At 38.1% G+C, this 17,008-nt stretch overlaps 1 protein-coding gene across 2 annotated transcripts in view; it reads right to left on the reverse strand.

Moving 5' to 3' along the window:
• The window catches only part of ZEB2 (zinc finger E-box binding homeobox 2), a 129,045-nt gene that overhangs the window by 2,899 nt on the left and 109,138 nt on the right, over positions 1-17,008 (reverse strand). For both annotated transcript variants that reach the window (XM_065880035.1, XM_065880036.1), the window contains 5 exons: positions 13,039-13,227; positions 12,131-12,345; positions 9,406-9,514; positions 6,506-8,478; positions 4,945-5,125 (listed from right to left, as the gene is read on the reverse strand). In XM_065880035.1, coding sequence (XP_065736107.1) covers positions 4,945-5,125; positions 6,506-8,478; positions 9,406-9,514; positions 12,131-12,345; positions 13,039-13,227 — 2,667 coding nt within the window. The remainder of the gene's footprint in view (positions 1-4,944; positions 5,126-6,505; positions 8,479-9,405; positions 9,515-12,130; positions 12,346-13,038; positions 13,228-17,008) is intronic.

Genomic DNA, 17,008 nt, shown 5'->3' on the forward strand with positions numbered 1-17,008 from the left:
TAGGAAGAAGTTATTTACCTGTAAGAGGAAAAATCAGAAAGGTAGCTGTTGGTGGCTACTCATGGTTATTGGGAATAAAGAAGAGTCAAGTAATCTGCTTCAAGGCAGCTTATAGTCTGAAGAAAAAAAGTGTAATTCAAACCACACAAGAACCACCCCTTAACTTTTGGAAAAGTTGTTTTAAATGAGGTAAACTAGGTAACAGAGAAGAAAATTTCAATAAAGTGCCAAGAGTTTGGAAAGATAGTGTGCTTTTCCATTTCACAAGACCACCGGGTGGGAAGGTAATTTAAAAGGAAGCAGAAGTGCATTTGGGAAAAAGACAGAGGTTTTGCCTTCCCGAAAAATCTCAAGTCGCTGTATATGAATTTGCTCTCTCTTGTGTGTACTTGGACCTTTAAAAAAATGCTATCAGGAGCTAGGATAAGATGTTTCTGACAGTGGCAGTTCAGTCACAGAGGCAGGGTGGTGCAGTGCTAGATAAGGAAGATGGGTTCTAGAGTCTGATTGCCTGGGTTCAAACCCATCTTTTATGACCAGCTGTGCAGTCTCAGGCATGTTAACCTCTCCAGGGATCAGGGTCTTTGTCAGTAAAATGGAAATTATTTGAGGACCTAACTTGTAGACTGGGCATAAGGAGTAAAGGAGGCAATGTAGGTAAAGTGTTTAGCACAAGGATTGCACATAGTAAGCACTCGATGAATGTTTCATATTTTTATTTGTATTTATGAATACATGTTCAATAATTTCCCAAGTCGTAAGCAAGATGCATGTATCAGGAGCAGAGTACATGGATGAAATGAATCTGAGTGGAGAGAAGAGAAATTGCAGATGAAAACTTTCCTGGTTCTTTAGTTGCTACAGCACACGTGGGCAGAACTGTCCTACCACCTCCCTAAATGTCTCAGCAGCTCAAGAGCACAAAAATGTCTATCAGTTAGGTAACTACGTGGATCAGCGTGTGAATAACTTTGAATGAACATCACAGTTGATGTGGCTTTCTCTTTTCCAAAGGAACAAAACACAGAGCAGCATCCCGAGAGAGAAGGAGCATTCTCAAGGACAAGTTCAAGGCCTGTTAGAAATGCCTGGGGGATGCCCACTGGCCTGCAGTCTAAGATACAGATATTCGATGGCTACCGGCAATTGATTTTCAGGAAATTCCTTTGATAATAAATAATATGCTTATATTGAAATACATTAATTCTACACTATGAACTGACAACCTAAAAGAATAAAATGTTCAGCTATTATGCCATACAAAGGACAGAACTGGGAAGCAGGAGTGTTGACCTATGCCTTGCACTAAATACTCTACTCATCTCCAGAAATTTCACTGGTAAGCATTTAATAAATTCAATTTAAATAGGAACTTACTTCGTCATTTATCTCTTTTTAACTTGTTTGATCGGTTTACCTGATTCAAATCAAGATGTCCTGGAATTAAATTTCCACATGAACAAGATTCAGAAAAAATCATCCAAACTGATACTGAGTGAGTCAAAACTTTTTCAGGGTAAGATTTTTTTCTCTAATATCAAGATTCATGATTCACCTGACAGCTAGAATGATAACTGAAGTTAATAAATGAAAGGTTTGCGGTATGAAAAATATTACCATGTACCTGAGAAACAAAATTGGCTGGTAATTTATTTGAAACTCTGACTTCACTCAAAAGTAGAAACATTTTTATTACTTTTCTAAATAAAGTGGGTTTAAGAGCACCTACTGCAATGTCTCAATAGAGAAAGTACTCAATAAATGTCAGATTTAAATTTTAGTGGAATATAAGTGAGTGCTTTACAGTGCCTAACAGGAGTTTCAGATTGTTCATTTCACAGTCCTTGTTTGTGACAATTAATCCTATTGAAATCAACATTTATGTAGTGTTTCCTTCCTCTGTCCCAGTCCCGGTTCCCAGGAAAAGCAAGCAATCAATGAGCTATTGGTAAGGAGAATTAAGCATTATATCTTTGGTGTCTGCCTAGGAAATAAATTAAACAGACCGAGGTAAAAGAGCACAGGATCTCGAGAATAAGTAGCTCATAATTTCCTTCATAATTTAAACTATTCTATATGTTAAATTGTAGACAGATGTAACAAACACACTTTATCAATGACACATTCGTAATCAACACATAATCAAATGACCATTCAACTTCATTTCCCAACCTTAGAATCAATCAACCCAAAGATTGTTCTCACTTATAATTTTCATATTAACACATTCTCAAAGTATTACTAGTGCTTAATATAAACAAATAAAAGGCTTGTGGGGCCCAATTAGGGAAGGAAAATGAACTAAATTTCCACATATATCGTACTGATAGAAAATTCATGAAGAACTTCACTTTGATGGAACCTAATAACTGACAGTAGTAATGTCATGAGATATTTGGTCAGGAGACCAAAAAGTTAACACACTGGAAACTTGACAAGCTGGGAAGCCAACAGGAGGATAATTAATCACATGTTTAGATAAACCATTGGATGGTTAGCATCTTGTTGCTAGGCAATATTTCTAGGCAGCTGATCTCACATCTTAAAGGAGCAGAATATTTTATCTTTTTTTAGTACAGTATATTTTTCAAATTGATTATGCATATTTGCATTTGTCAACTTTGGGGTCTCTTAACTATCTATACACCTTGAAGTTTATAGACTAATTTATAAGAAATAAAGATACTGACTGGATGTCAATATGTATGACAGCCCTCACTAAAATAGAAGTTTTACACTCACCATGTAGTAAACGGTAGAGTTTGCATATGGTCATATAATAAAACCAATCAGAGAGGGAAAGATGCCTTCAATGATGTGCCTATTGTAGTTGAATAATGAATACAAAATATATTTGAGGTTGATTAAGATATTAAAGTAAATTTAGGTATGAAAATACCTTTAATCTATAATACAAAAATAGGACTTGGTACTAAAGAAAACATCTATTGATATCTATCATAAAAGTCAAATGTCAGGGACTTCCCTGGTGGCGCAGTGGTTAAGAATCCACCTGCCAACGCAGGAGACGTGGGTTCGAGCCCTGGTCCGGGAGGATCCCACATGCCACGGAGCAACTACGCGCGTGCGCCACAACTACTGAGACTGCGCTTTGGAGCCCGCGAGCCACAACTACTGAAGCCTGCGTGCCTAGAGCCCGTGCTCCGCGACAGGAGAAGCCACTGCAATGAGAAGCCCGCGCACCACAACGAAGAGTAGCCCCAGCTCGCGCAACCAGAGAAAGCCTGTGCGCAGCAACAAAGACCCAACGCAGCCAAAAATAAAAACAAATAAATTAAAAAAAAAAGACAAATGTAAGAAAATTGTGATGTTTCAAACACTGAATTTTACCGTACAAGTGTAAAAACTATTGGGATTTGCTATTCAAGTTAGGTTGCTTTAAAAGTATCATTAGTTGAACTTTTGAAATCATAACAATTAGTATCAGACAACTGAAGAAAAAGAAAACTGGGTTGGTTGGAATAAGAGCGCTGTTATTAATCAACCTTGTTCTTTTTACAAATACCCTCAACACTTAACGTTGTAGGACTCATCCAACTTTCCCTGACCCTCAGGTGATTGTGGTCACTTGTACTGCCTCCCTCACATGCCCAGTGAGGAATAAGGGAGAGTGATCAGTACAAAGGCTTCCCAAGGATGGTTTTCAGTCACTAAAAAGGGTGCTACGTATTTAGACAAACTGTGACAGGAGGTATTCACATTCCCTTTTCTTCTTTTTGCTTGTTCTTTTTTGCCTCTTCATTACTTTTCCCCAAAGAGCATTAATGTTAGGTTAATTTTTTCCTCTCTATTAAAAACATTTTTTCAAGGCTCATTTTATTTTTTGGCTGTGCTGCGAGGTATGTGGAATCCTAGTGCCCTGACCAGGGATCGAACCCGCGCCCCCTGCATTGGAAGGGCGGAGTCTTAATCACTGGACCGCCAGGGAAGTCCCTATATTAAAATGTTTGATACTAGACATCTTGGTTAAAATAAGAATTTTCCTATAATTTCCGCCCATCAGTACTTTGGTTGCGATCCTACATTCTTTCTTTTCCCACTTAGGGCCAGTACAGCATGCCAAATTTCTACTGGAGAAAAGCTGGAGATGGGTTAAGAACAGGGATGAAGCCGAGTTACTCTGTGGTTAAGGGTGGAAGGAGGGGGAGGGAGGGAACACAGGCGTAGCTCCAGCACGCAGTTGCAGATCAGATCTTGGATTGTGGGAACTAATATTGCTTCACCTTATGGCACTTCAGCTTTCTTTTGAAAAATTAACTCATTACTTCTCTCCTTATGGGGAAGAATCAGGCTGCTATCTTGTCAATGCTTCCTAACGAGGAATGCATGAATTGGAAAGAAACTATTTAAATTTGGAAAATTGTATTTTAGTCTTCCAAATATTAGTAATTCCAGTAGCTCATTTGGCCTATTATCCACCTTATGTCTTTTCTTTCACAGTCCTAATGCTTTTAGTTTATTCAAAACATGGCCAACTTATGAAAACCAAACAGAATTACCCCCAAATCGTGGCTTCCTTGATGTTTCGATGATGAAACGAATACAGCATTGACTGAATCTTTTATTGTTAAATTTTTCCATATACAGGTTCATCACAGCTTAAGAATTTGAAGATATTTTCAATAGCTGGCTTGTGTCATGTCATTTCACTGCCCTGGCCATTTAAATATTTCTTTGACATGATTTGTGAATTTGGTGTAAGACTAACTCAAAAAATATAAGACAAGCACACTGATAAACACATGAATGATCCAATAAACAGGCAACGAAAAAGTCGCACTGAGCTAGGCAAAAGCATTATTTCTTCCTTGTTGAAGGTATCAGCATATGCTACATCTTATGTTGCACAAGTGTACTCATTAAATATTATGAAATGTACAGCAGGCCGGGAAGCTCTAACTAGCTAGTCAAAGTCACTCATACCTGTGTGTTCATATTTATGTCGCAGAAGGGAACTGCTTTTCTGGAATGTCTTGTCACATAAGTCACATGCATACATGCCACTCTCTGTCTTCTTGATCTTCTTTCGAGACAGACAGGAGTCGGAGTCTGTCATGTCATCTAGGCCTGACATGTAGTCTTGTGCTCCATCAAGCAATTCTCCCTGTGATATAATCACATAGTTCAACACAGTTGCTTCTCTTTGTGTTTGTACCAAACAACTTCGCATCGGCTGACATTTGGAGAACCTCAGAGGTGCTCGCGACGGATCGATCTAGTTTTTAAAAACTATTACTTTCCACAAACAATATATGAGGTCTCACATTTCAACAAAAATATAAACCTTCTCTGCCCTAGGTGGTAGAGCTTGCTGTTTTTCAGGGATAGAAAATGGTCAACTCTGAAGGTGAGAAAAACATAAACTCCCCCAAATTCCTGAATTCTCTTCCTATCAGGAAATACCTGTGAGTGAGAATTAAACATCAGAATTTGTGTATTTTCCAGCGTGCTTAACTTTAGGAATGATCCATAGCTGCGGAAACCCCATTTTAATTGAATTTTATATTTAGGTACAAAATGTTATTATTATGCAATCTATTTAAATGTATGTCTACCAACTAAAGGCCTCAAGCTATATTTTTATATTTAATTTTCTAATTTGAAATAGGGAATATTAATAACACTTTTTTATCAATGTTCTATCTATGTTAAAACAGCCTTCAGCGCTGAGCAATAATGAATGTGGATCAGTAAATTATTAAATTTCTTGATATTTATTTTGTCTTGATCCAAAGGAGTGCAAACTTGCATGATAACATACATTTCCATTTGCTAGCCCACAGTTCGGTTTTCTTAGACTACGTTTGCACTAATTAATACTAGAGAAGATTAAATAGGCTTAAATACATTTACAAAGAGGGCAGATGTACTGTAAATTGGAATACCGGAACAGCTGTTACAGAGGTGCCCTGCTACTTTCACTTCTATTTTGCAAACAGGGATTATACTCCATGATGTTAGAAGATACCTGCTTTTGTGTTTGAAAAACCATAAATTATTTACTAGCTTGAAACCTACAAAGGAAATCGTGTGGAATGTACAAAATATTTTTAAAATGCTCTTCCAAATAAACTATAAAATGAAGTGAACATCAAATTTATACATGCATTATTGCAAGTTGTGAGCGTCTCTAGAAGTATGTGACTGTCATAAATGTTAACTTTTAGCATCTATGTAAATGCTACCAAATATTCATATCAATGTATAATTCTGAAAGCAGATGGATCAATCCAAATAAATCTCAAAAGTAAATATTAAGTTCTTTATCTTTCTTAAGGCAAAAGTGCTTACGTAGCAAGTGTTCCACTGTTTTTCCGTTTATTTGTGTAGCTCACTCAGTTTTAGATTCAAGTCCAAACCCACTCTTCTATTTCTGCTGAGAACACAGCACTAGATTCTTTTCACTAAGATGTTTTTCCTACATACACATAAAAGATATAATTTTCACCTCCTCTCTCTGAAGCAAAAAGATATGTCTCATTACCTGGAATCCTGGTTTTCGCTGGTACTTTCTCCTTTGCTGCATATCAGCAAAAGTAGCTGCTCCAGTTGGGTAAGTATAGGCCATATGTGGTAGAAAGCTCATCTGATCCAGTCCTGGGTATGGTCGTAGCCCAGGGATACTAGTCTGGACTGGTGGCATGAAAGTGGCAGGAGGAAATGCACTTTGTGGAGGAAGAGCTGTGTATAGAGGTTTGGCACTAAATGGGTTCATGCCGAACACTGGGTTAGCGCTTTTGTTGTCCAGATTATTTGAATTTGAAAACTCCTTCTTGATAAACGTCAAGTTCAGAGGCTCATCTGAGTTTTCAGATGACGAAGAAACACTGTTATGGTCTAAATTTATGCTGCCAACTTTTGTTTTGTTCTTTGTGGCTATAATACTTTTGGGTTCTTTCATCTGTTTTGGTAATGACAAGTCCAAAGGCTCAGCCTGGAGCTCCTCAGAAGAGAAGCTGTTTGGAGTGTAAGAACTACTGTGGGAGTTTTTAGAAGATGTGGAGGAAAGATTTAAGGGAGAAGGAGTATTACTCCTGGAGTGGTCCAATTTTTCAACTGGTTTAATGTTGGTAAAATGGGAAGGTTTTGTTAGCCTGAGAGGAGGATCGCAATTCGTAACACTGTTGTGGAGTTCTGCTATAGATGGCGACGTGATGGAGTCCATAGGTTTTACAGGAGACCTGGGTAATAAAGAGTCTTTTGTGGGAGGATTACTGTTGGGGGCTAACGGCTTGGAGTTCCTTTCCAGTGATGGTGACCTGGAATTTGAGTACTGGTAGACTTTTCGTTGCTCAAACCATTCCTTCACAAATTCCTGAGGAAGGCCCACAGCAATAGAAATTTTCAGCAGTTCATCAGAGTTGGGCTCCATGTTCATAGCATAATATGCTTTAAGTACAGACATGTGGTCCTTGTATGGGTTAATGGGGCTTGTCATTCCTTTCTCAGAAAGTACAGATGACAAGAGGAGGGCTTTATTATCAACAAAAACTCCGGCTTTGTTGGGGACTATGTTTTCATGGGGTTGTAGGACTGCCTTGATCTCTTCATTCATCTTACAAAGGTAACGTTCATGCTGATGCAAAGGAATGGGGCCAGGAAAACTTTCTTTACAGAACTGGCAGGAGAATGGAGTGGATATGTTGTGGTTCTCAATCATTTTGTCATCAGTGACCAAATCTATTAAAGTACGTAGCTTCCCTTTCTTTATGTTACTGATCTGTCTCCTTGAGTCAGTAGTCAAGCTCTGGAGGCAAGCTTTGGCTTCATTGACTTTTTCTAACGTGTAGTCGATAATACTTTTAGTGGCACCATTATGACTCACTACTGGAAGACCTACGGGTGGAATATTAGGAGAAGTAACTCCTTGTTCCTCAGGTTGAGAGCATGGATCCTTCATGTGATAACCTTTCAACTTGGAAATTTCTTCTGCCTTGCAGTCCATTTTTTGCCTGGAAACTGTGTTGTCCACAATCTGTAGAACCTTTTGTACCTCGCTTAAATTACTATTCATTGTGTGAAATCCAAGTAAAGGGGCTTCCATCCCTACACCTAAGTGCTGCATTGGGCTCTGAGCAGACGGATGAACTCCTAAAGGGCTGGTGGCTCCAAGGGCACCATTCATAAAGGGACTAGTGCCACTAAACCCGTGTGTGGCCATAAGAACTTTATTATAGTCATTGAAGTCTAGTGGTTCTGTTTTAATTTTAAGTAAGCCTGTTGGTTCAGACATACTAAGTGGTTTTCCATTCTCCAATTTGTTTCTTAACTGGGTAATGGCTGAATTAGTAGGAGAAGAAGAAACAGAATTAGGGGAAGAACCCGTCTTGATATTGTTTCTCATCCGGCCATTTACAGAGATTAAGCCAATACATTTCTTGCTGCTGATGTGTGAACTGTAGGAACCAGAGTGGGAGAAACGTTTCTTGCAGTTGGGGCACTCGTACGGTTTTTCACCTAAAATGACAATTAAAATTGACGTTACATTTTTTTGATTGGGTAACGACTGCAGTTGTCTACCAAGGCAAGAATCTGTGCAACCAAAGGAAAGGAACACAATGGGGCACCTCTACGTTCTTGGTGGTTAGATTAGAATTATGTGGCTATCACTGTTTCAGGGCTTTATCTACCCTGGAAGGACATAATTCAAGATGTTAGCAGTGGAAGGTGAGGGCTATCTGTGCCTTTTTCAGCCAAGATCCCAAATCTGGTCTTGCCATCGGCGGCCTCCTATTTAAACAGAGTGTCAGATTAATGTGTGGTCAATAGCACGATAAAGATGTCACAGTATTCAAAGGGAAGTGTAGCCATGGCTTTAATCAACTCTCTGAAGATTCCATTGACTCTACCAATCCAACTAGTCCTTTGAATAGCATCCAATTTGGTAATAAAATGCTTGGCAGAGCTATCAAAATAGTTATAAAGAAGAAATCTCAGTGGTAGGTTGTTGTTCTGTAATATACAGCTCTCAGGAATCAAGGAACACTTATCATACAAAAGCTCTTTTCCAAAATTCTCCCACATTCTTCTTTCAAGGTTGGGTATCAAAAATGAATATCCTTCAGAATTTGCCAGCTGAGTTTCTTCAGGTCAAAACATTTAATCTGTAGAAGAGTTTTTAAAAGGACAAAAAGGAGCCTCTAGATTTCACAATAAATCAAAGCACTTGCAATTTTCAAGAAGTATAAGCACTCCTCTTCTTATTAGTAGTGCTACTGGTGGTACCATAAGTCTCACGATGACAAAGCAGGTGCACATAGCTTGTGACATAAATGGGTAGATCCAAAAAACTACATACAGGATTGTGTAAATTTTACACAATCTTTAAAAATGCCCCTAATGAAACAAAATGCAAATGTAGGCACCAGCCCCTCTGTTACTCACCACTGTGAATTCGCAGGTGTTCTTTCAGATGGTGTTTATATTTGAAGGCCTTGCCACACTCTGTGCATTTGAACTTGCGATTACCTGCTCCTTGGGTCAGCATTTGGTGCTATAAAAGGAGGGAGACTGACATCAGTTTTGTGCAGGAGAAACAAAGGAAATTTGTTACAAATATTTGTAAAAGGCCTCTATTTTCAGACAGGCCAAAAGGTTTGAGTGCATGTTTATTTATTTGCCCAGCCTTTCAGAGTTGCAATAAAAGTGATAATGTTGGCAATAAAATTGGAACAAATAAAAAAAAAGTGCTTTCACATGCGCATCCAACACTTGCTTTAGGATTATCTCTGTAGTCTCTTTTCCAGAATTTTTCTTTGAGCCGTTACAGATGAGAAAGCATCATTGCAAAGATGTCTGTGGTTCTCTGTGTTTACTGCAAATTCTAAACTCTGAAGATTCCCTATTGGAATGCAACTGTTTTGTCAAGGAAAAAATTTAATAGTATCCTGAAAATCCTAAATAGTCTCCCCAGAAAACTCCCCACACAAATAACTCATTTTATCATATTTTCTGTACTGAGGTAAAAGTATATCTTATAATGAAGCAATACCAGTTTTAAAGAAGGAAAAAAAGCCCCACACACATAAATTTAAAAATCCTTGACTATAACTATTTCATTACATGATAAGCATGTTTAAATACCCCATTCACTATGCTAGTAGCAAATATAAACTCTGTTTTTCCTGAGATGTTGCATGTAAGATCTGACTCATTATCAAATGTAACAGACAACATCTTAGGTTAGAGCTGCTTGAGCAGTTTTATCACAGGCCAGTAGGAAAGACTTCACCGACTTGTCATTTTCCTTTTTAGTAGTGTGCTAGGGAGTAGGGATGAAAAAGACAAAAAGTTTGCTGAAAAGACAAGTTAAAAGCAGCAAAGATATAATCAAACACAGCTGACCTTTTTGAACAAGGGAACAAAAGCACTGTGACTTAGAATTCTGAAAAAAAAAAAAAAAAGAAAAAAGAAAAGAAAGAAATACAGTCATCCACTCTGGATGCTCAAGGTAGGAGGCCAGCCTTTTTCAAGCAGCAATGACACAAAAGCCTTTTGCAAAAAGACAGCACAGAAACGGTATGACAACTGCTAGGGTGTGCTGAATCTTCCCACATTCCTAGTGAGACAGATGGTGTTACATGGGACACAGGGAGGTTTGTTCAAACAGCAGCAACCTTCAAAGATCAAGCAGAGCCCAGCCCGCCGAGCGCCATTGAGGGACCAGTGCTCATATGTTGCTGAGTTGCATAAACAAACAGCAACAGCTGCTTTGTCTCCCCCCACAGTCCTCAGAGGACTACTATAAACTTTAGTTGTGCCACTGTTAATATGATACAATCATTTTAATTTACTAATTGTAAATGCCATGAGCAAATGAGGGGACTTTTCAACACCAAAGCTACCATTCATAATGCGCCAACACAATCACACTTCTGCATGTGAAATTTAAAGCGGTGATGCTAGATAAATATCTGGGCTTGGTTTTTTTTTCCTAGAGTTTTTGTGCATATAAGCAAGGGGAGAGAAACTGTTACATAAGTGTAACTATGCAAGCATAGTTTTTATAACTGAACTTGGAAAAACATTCAGGTGACAAGTTCAATCAGATATAAATGAAATGATTTACATGAGCTGTTTTCTTAAAATAGTAAAATTCCATAATATAGTATCATCGCCACTGCTGGATCATGTTTGCTTATTCTCATTTTCCTTATTCAAAGAAAATAAAGCCCATAAGAAAGAAACATAAGAATTTTAGACAATATCCTGTTCGATAATTTTAAAAACAGATATGGTGTCAAGGTTTACAGGTGATTCCAGATCTGTTGGGCCAGTTATTGGGACTTAAGGCACACCATTTCTGTTACCATATGAACACCTCATAATAGCAATCTGCAGTCAATCCTCCCAGGAGGACAGAAAGAGCAGTTTTGCTAAAACATTTAAGGGACACTATGAATCAATCCTATTCAATCATTTTAAGGATTTAAGATGCTATGCTGTTTAAGACAGAGTTTTTATTTTTAACACAAGTAAGCCGAAAGAGGCAGAGCAATTTTAACATTTAGTAACAAATATGCATATCAGAAAGGGATCATTTTTATTGCATATCCAACATTTTAGTATTAATCCAGTTTATTTTATATAGATATGCACATATATTAGAGGCTTTTTTATTTTCTTTAAAACACTTAATGAAATTTCATAAACTAGGAGCAGCTTGTAAAAACAGTCTAAGTAATTGAAGATGTTATGTGACAAATGAAAAAATGCACACTTCTTTTACTATGACTTAGATCTCATACAAAAAAAAAATCTAAGTAAAACTAGGTGAAAAATGGAATTAAAATTGCTGAGATGTTTAATAATGTATAATTAAAAAGCTACAATTTCATTCACTTTTTGTGGAACATAAAAATGAAACTAAAGTGCAAATAAAATTTCTAAATTAGAAATTAACACACTCATTCGATCGTGAACATAAGACTATTAAATCATATTAGAAGAGACCATCAAAAAATCATTTAGACCTCAATTAAAGCTATTACCATTAAAAGATCTGCATCTTCAAAATGCCATGAAAAATTAATAATGATTGCCAATCAAAGCAATATCGTTTCTCTAAGGGGTTATTATAGAAAGAAATCACTTAAAACCAACCCCCCACCTGATCTGTCCCTGGCTTGTGCGTCACCATATGCCGCTCGAGCTGGGTGCGGTAGGCAAACGTGTAGCTACACAGAGGGCAGGAAAAGTTCTCTTCATTCTTCTCGTGGCGGTACTTGATGTGCTCCTTCAGTGATGTCAAGCGCTTGTAGCCCCGGTCGCAGTAGGGGCAGGTCAGCAGTTGGGCAAAAGCATCTGGAGTTCCAGGTGGCAGGTCTGTAGCCGAGAGACGAGAGGGAGAGAAGCAGGCCAAAAGGTCAGTAAATCAATGGCAGCTAATGGGCTGACTGCCCGGGATGGTATGACAGGAATCACTGCAATCTGCTCCACGAGAGTGCCACAGGCGCACGCGGCCTCCACGCACACCAGTCCCCTTGCACACCCAGGGCAGACTTGTCGAAATCAGCTCACACTGTGCTGGAAAATTAATTAATTACTGGAGCATTTGGGGGGAAATTTAAACAGCTGATAAATGAGGAGATTCTCTTTAGGTGACTGACAGTTCGTAGTAAACCTTTAGTCACATATGACTCAGGGAGTCATGGGGTGAAGGAGCTTTTCAGGTGTCAGTAAAGAAGAACAAAGGTTAGGGTCAGTATCTCTAAACTTTTTTGTTTTCCTCAAAAGTGAAATATTTTGGAAAGATAGGAATCAATGTAGATATTTTTATCTCTTAGAAATAGGCTCTAATTGTTCTGGTTCTTTATTGGATGTACAGATGACACAAATTTGCTGACAAAAAAAATTTCACAATACCCTAAAATTACAGTTCTAATCTTTGCTCATGAAATTCCATGCCTCTGCAGCTGTTCTTCAAATTTTAAGGTAAACACCCAGGCATGTAGTGCATTTGTAATTGTAACAGCTGCAGAGGTCAGCGTCGTGGCTAAAAATGAATTACAGCCTCACCATTTTCTTCCTGCCCATTGGCCTCTGGCGTGCCAAGGCGAGACAGCTCCTCAGGGGCTTCTGGGTAAATGATGGCTGTGTCACTGCGCTGAAGGTACTCTTCGATGCTGACTGCATGGCCATCGCGTTCCTCCAGTTTTCTTTTGGCAAAGTATTCCTCAAAGTCTGATGTGCAATTTGCATTCTTAACTGAAATGGTAAAAAGGAGAAGAAATGTCTTTTCAGGGCCTTCTTCCTAGGAGCCTCGGTCTGCCTACATCATTGTTAGTAAGACACATAGACTTGCAAAAAGATTACAAATACCTAGTTTATTTGCAGGAAGTGTTGCAGATGACCAGTTATTGATTGAATGCTTATTCTCATAATATAGGCAAAAAGAGAGGACACTTTGCTTTAAGTTAAATAAGTATATTTTATTTTCCTCTTCTTGGAATACTAGTCTGCGTGCTTCACAAAGAATCAAAGAAATTTTTTAATGTTTTTCAGGGAAAATTAAAAAAAAAAACAGAACTATATTCTCAGATCCATAAACGTGAGAGATAATATGAACTCAAAGCTACTTTAGTAGTCTATATAAAACTTCCTTTTCTTTTAAGAAAGGTATAATTAATTTTTTATAGTCCACTGCACTTAATGTTCCTAAGCACGTATACGTCCTGTTGCTAAAAATAAGCTTTTAACCCTCCAGTCTCTGAACATCACAGACCACCAGGACTACCCAGTCCGAGAGAGATGAGAAAGGACGGATATTCCTAGAGAGATAATGATGGGACTTTGTTAAAAAATCAGGGAATGTGGGAGTTTATCCTTCCTTAAAATTTCAATGTTTAGCTCAGTATTTTAAAGCTGCTGAAAATAAAATAAAGCTCACACTGATAGAAATAAAAAAGTAACAGACGGAGTTAAGAAACTGGCTATGCTGCAGTGTGATTTTGATATGATTTTTAACTTTTGTAATTATGACTCTATTCCCATGACATGAATGATAGTTGTAAATCAACTTTAGTAACTCTTGTCCCAAGACTGTATATTAGAAACCACTAGCTATGTTTCTGAAATAAGTTGCGGCTTTAAACATCCTAAGTAGAAACTTATGCATAAGACAGTGTTGGGAGAGTGGCTGCCATATTATTGTCTACCAGAAGTAAGTGAAGAAAAGTCTTTTGCTAGTACAATTAATGGTGGGGCCCTACTTTCACAGTTTTTGAGAACAGTTAACCTTGATTCCACTATATTCATCATCTCACCTTCTCTGTCATAAAAGATATTATAGTACTTGCCATCCTAATTCTCCCTGGCAATCTGTGGCAGGGTGTTGTTCAAGCAAGCCAGTCAATTTTTATTTTTGGCTTTCACTGTTATGAAATGTTATGAGAAGAACAGAAAGTGGAACCTTCTGTTAATCAACAAGTATCTACTGAATGCCTGGTATGAGATAGGCATCACGCCTTGTTTTGATAAGCAAAAAACAGATCCAGCCTCATTCTTTAGGAAGCCATGAGAATGATCAATACAACTGATATTGTCTCAAAAAGTAGATATAATATTACAAACTCAAATAAGTGTTATGAAAGAAAGCTGTACGGTTGTACTACAGAAGTAACACGGGGACCTGACGGGGACCTGATGGAGTGTGGAAGATCAGAAAAGCCTTTACTGAGAAGCACAAAGTTAACTAATTTTAGAAGCTGGGGTACAGCAGTGGTGACTAGAAAGAAAATGGAGCATTTCGGGATCTGAAAGGACTGCTAGAGTGTGGAGAGAAAGGGAAGCAGCGTGATGCAAGGGTGAAGGGGAAGGTAGGGACTAGACCCTGCAGCGTGTGCTAGCCCTGTTGAGGATTTGAGTTTTCTTCTAAGAGAAACAGGAAGCCATTGAAGGGTATTAGGCAGAGAGGATGGTTGGATGAAATTACAGATTACCTGCATTTTAATATGACAACTCTGGCTACAGTATGATAGGGAATGCAGGAAGAGAAAAGTAGATTCTGGGAAACTAGTTAGGAGTCTCTTGCCATTGATTAGGCAAATGATAAAAGTTAAAGAACTGGTGATGGAGACTATAAGAAGTGGCTGGATTTGAGAGATACTTAAAAAGTAAGATGATTGGGTGAGCCAAGGAGGGAAAGGCTGAGACCCTCCCGTAGGTTCAGGCTTTTTGAATTTGATGGATGGTAAGGGACATTCACCACACCAGGAAGCATGGGAATTCTAAAAAGATTTGAAAATATGAATGAATACACTGGATCAAATAAAATAAACTTGGGGAGCATTACACTTTGTAGACTATTAAACTAAGTGCTAACTCTGAATACGGTGATCTCAAGCTTTTCTCTTTTGCCACTTCAACTTCTGTTAATTTTAACAAGAGCAATGGTCTGATTCCAAGATCTGCACTTCCTTCAAATGTAGGTTTGGAATGTGGAATAGTGGATTAAGATTTTATATCTTGAAATTTTGCTTAAGTCTTTTCTTAGAAGAATGCGGACATTGATTAGGATCACTTTCCCTCTGGTCTGTCCATGTTGTCATGGATGTTTTCCAAAGGATACTTATTGGTGGTGATTGTGATGGTGTCATTTAACTCGCGCCATTAAGTCACTATGGGGTATGAAGGAATTGCCAGCTTGCACAAAATATTTGTTCATCATTTTGGATCATCAAAATGACTTCAGTTCTATCAAAAGTCACCTTTTGTTTTAAGCGCAAGAAAAGACAAAGGGGACAAAACGTGGGTCCAAGATGAACCTTTTTTGAACAACCTGACTGATCTGACCAGGGACTGACTTCTTTTTCAGCACTGTGGCAGTAGATAGTAAGGTAATAGCAACTTTCTAAATCCAGATCTACTTGAACATTGTCAAATGTTTAAGACACAATTTAAGTTTTTCAAGAACACTGTCCCACTTGAAGATCCTGAGTGTAATCTAGTAAACACGGATGGATGTACATTTAATATCATGCTAATTTTATCTTGATATTTCAGCAAGTATCTGAATTATCTGGCTATCTTTGCATGGATTTTCATTTGCATATGAATGTTTCCATCAGAAATGTAATCAAATGCAAATTCAATTGGATTTGCATTAATAGCCTTTCGGCTTAAAAGGGAGGAAAATTCTGATTTTTCTGGATAGGCAAACTAAACTGCATCTAGATACACTATTGGTATTTGGAGAAGCAATTCACTCTCTAGATCAGATCTGGCCATACTAGATTTCTGTGTCAAGTGTGATAGGGACAAAAGACATCAAATCATGTGCTCTCATTAAGGATCATCTTTGTGGCCTGAGCATCGAATATATTGCCTAGAAATTAGAAGGCACTCAAGAATCATTTATGGAATGAATGTGGAATAAATGATGTCCTTAACACTGATCTTGGTGCAGAAGTCTTCTAGTAAAAGGAAGCATAAGACAAGACACCTACAGTTGAGCTAGGAACTCAGACCTACTCTTCAAGTAACTGTAGAACAATTACATGATAAACTGTGTATTCGTGATCATAAATACTTGCAAGAGTTTGATAGGGCTCAGATGAGTATTCAAAAAGGGTTTTACGAAGAAACCCAAACATTTAAATCTATTTGCTCTATCAAGATTTTTTTTTTCATGTGGTATAGATATGCTATTAGTTATATCTCTCAATATCTATAGTCACTTAAGTGGGCTAGAATCTAGCCTTCTATGAACTAGGTATGACCATCATGGATATAATGTGTTTTTCCCTGGTGTTGCTATGGATACTAGTAATATGCGGTTTTTTCTGTCCAGTACCATGACATTCTCCTTTGCCTGGCATGGCTCCCCACTGTCCCTATTGCCAAACCTTATGGTACCCAAGGCAGCTGCCATGTTGCTGCATGATTCTGCTCCCCTAGTTACAGTGGATTAATCTGTACCCGAAGTGAAGCAATCTTAGCCCTCCATCCTCCAGGTCAAACCGTTCACTGGTCCAGTGGTAGCCAATTA

The sequence above is a fragment of the Phocoena phocoena genome, chromosome 7 (genome assembly GCF_963924675.1).
Source record: "Phocoena phocoena chromosome 7, mPhoPho1.1, whole genome shotgun sequence".
Taxonomy (NCBI): Eukaryota; Metazoa; Chordata; class Mammalia; order Artiodactyla; family Phocoenidae; genus Phocoena; species Phocoena phocoena.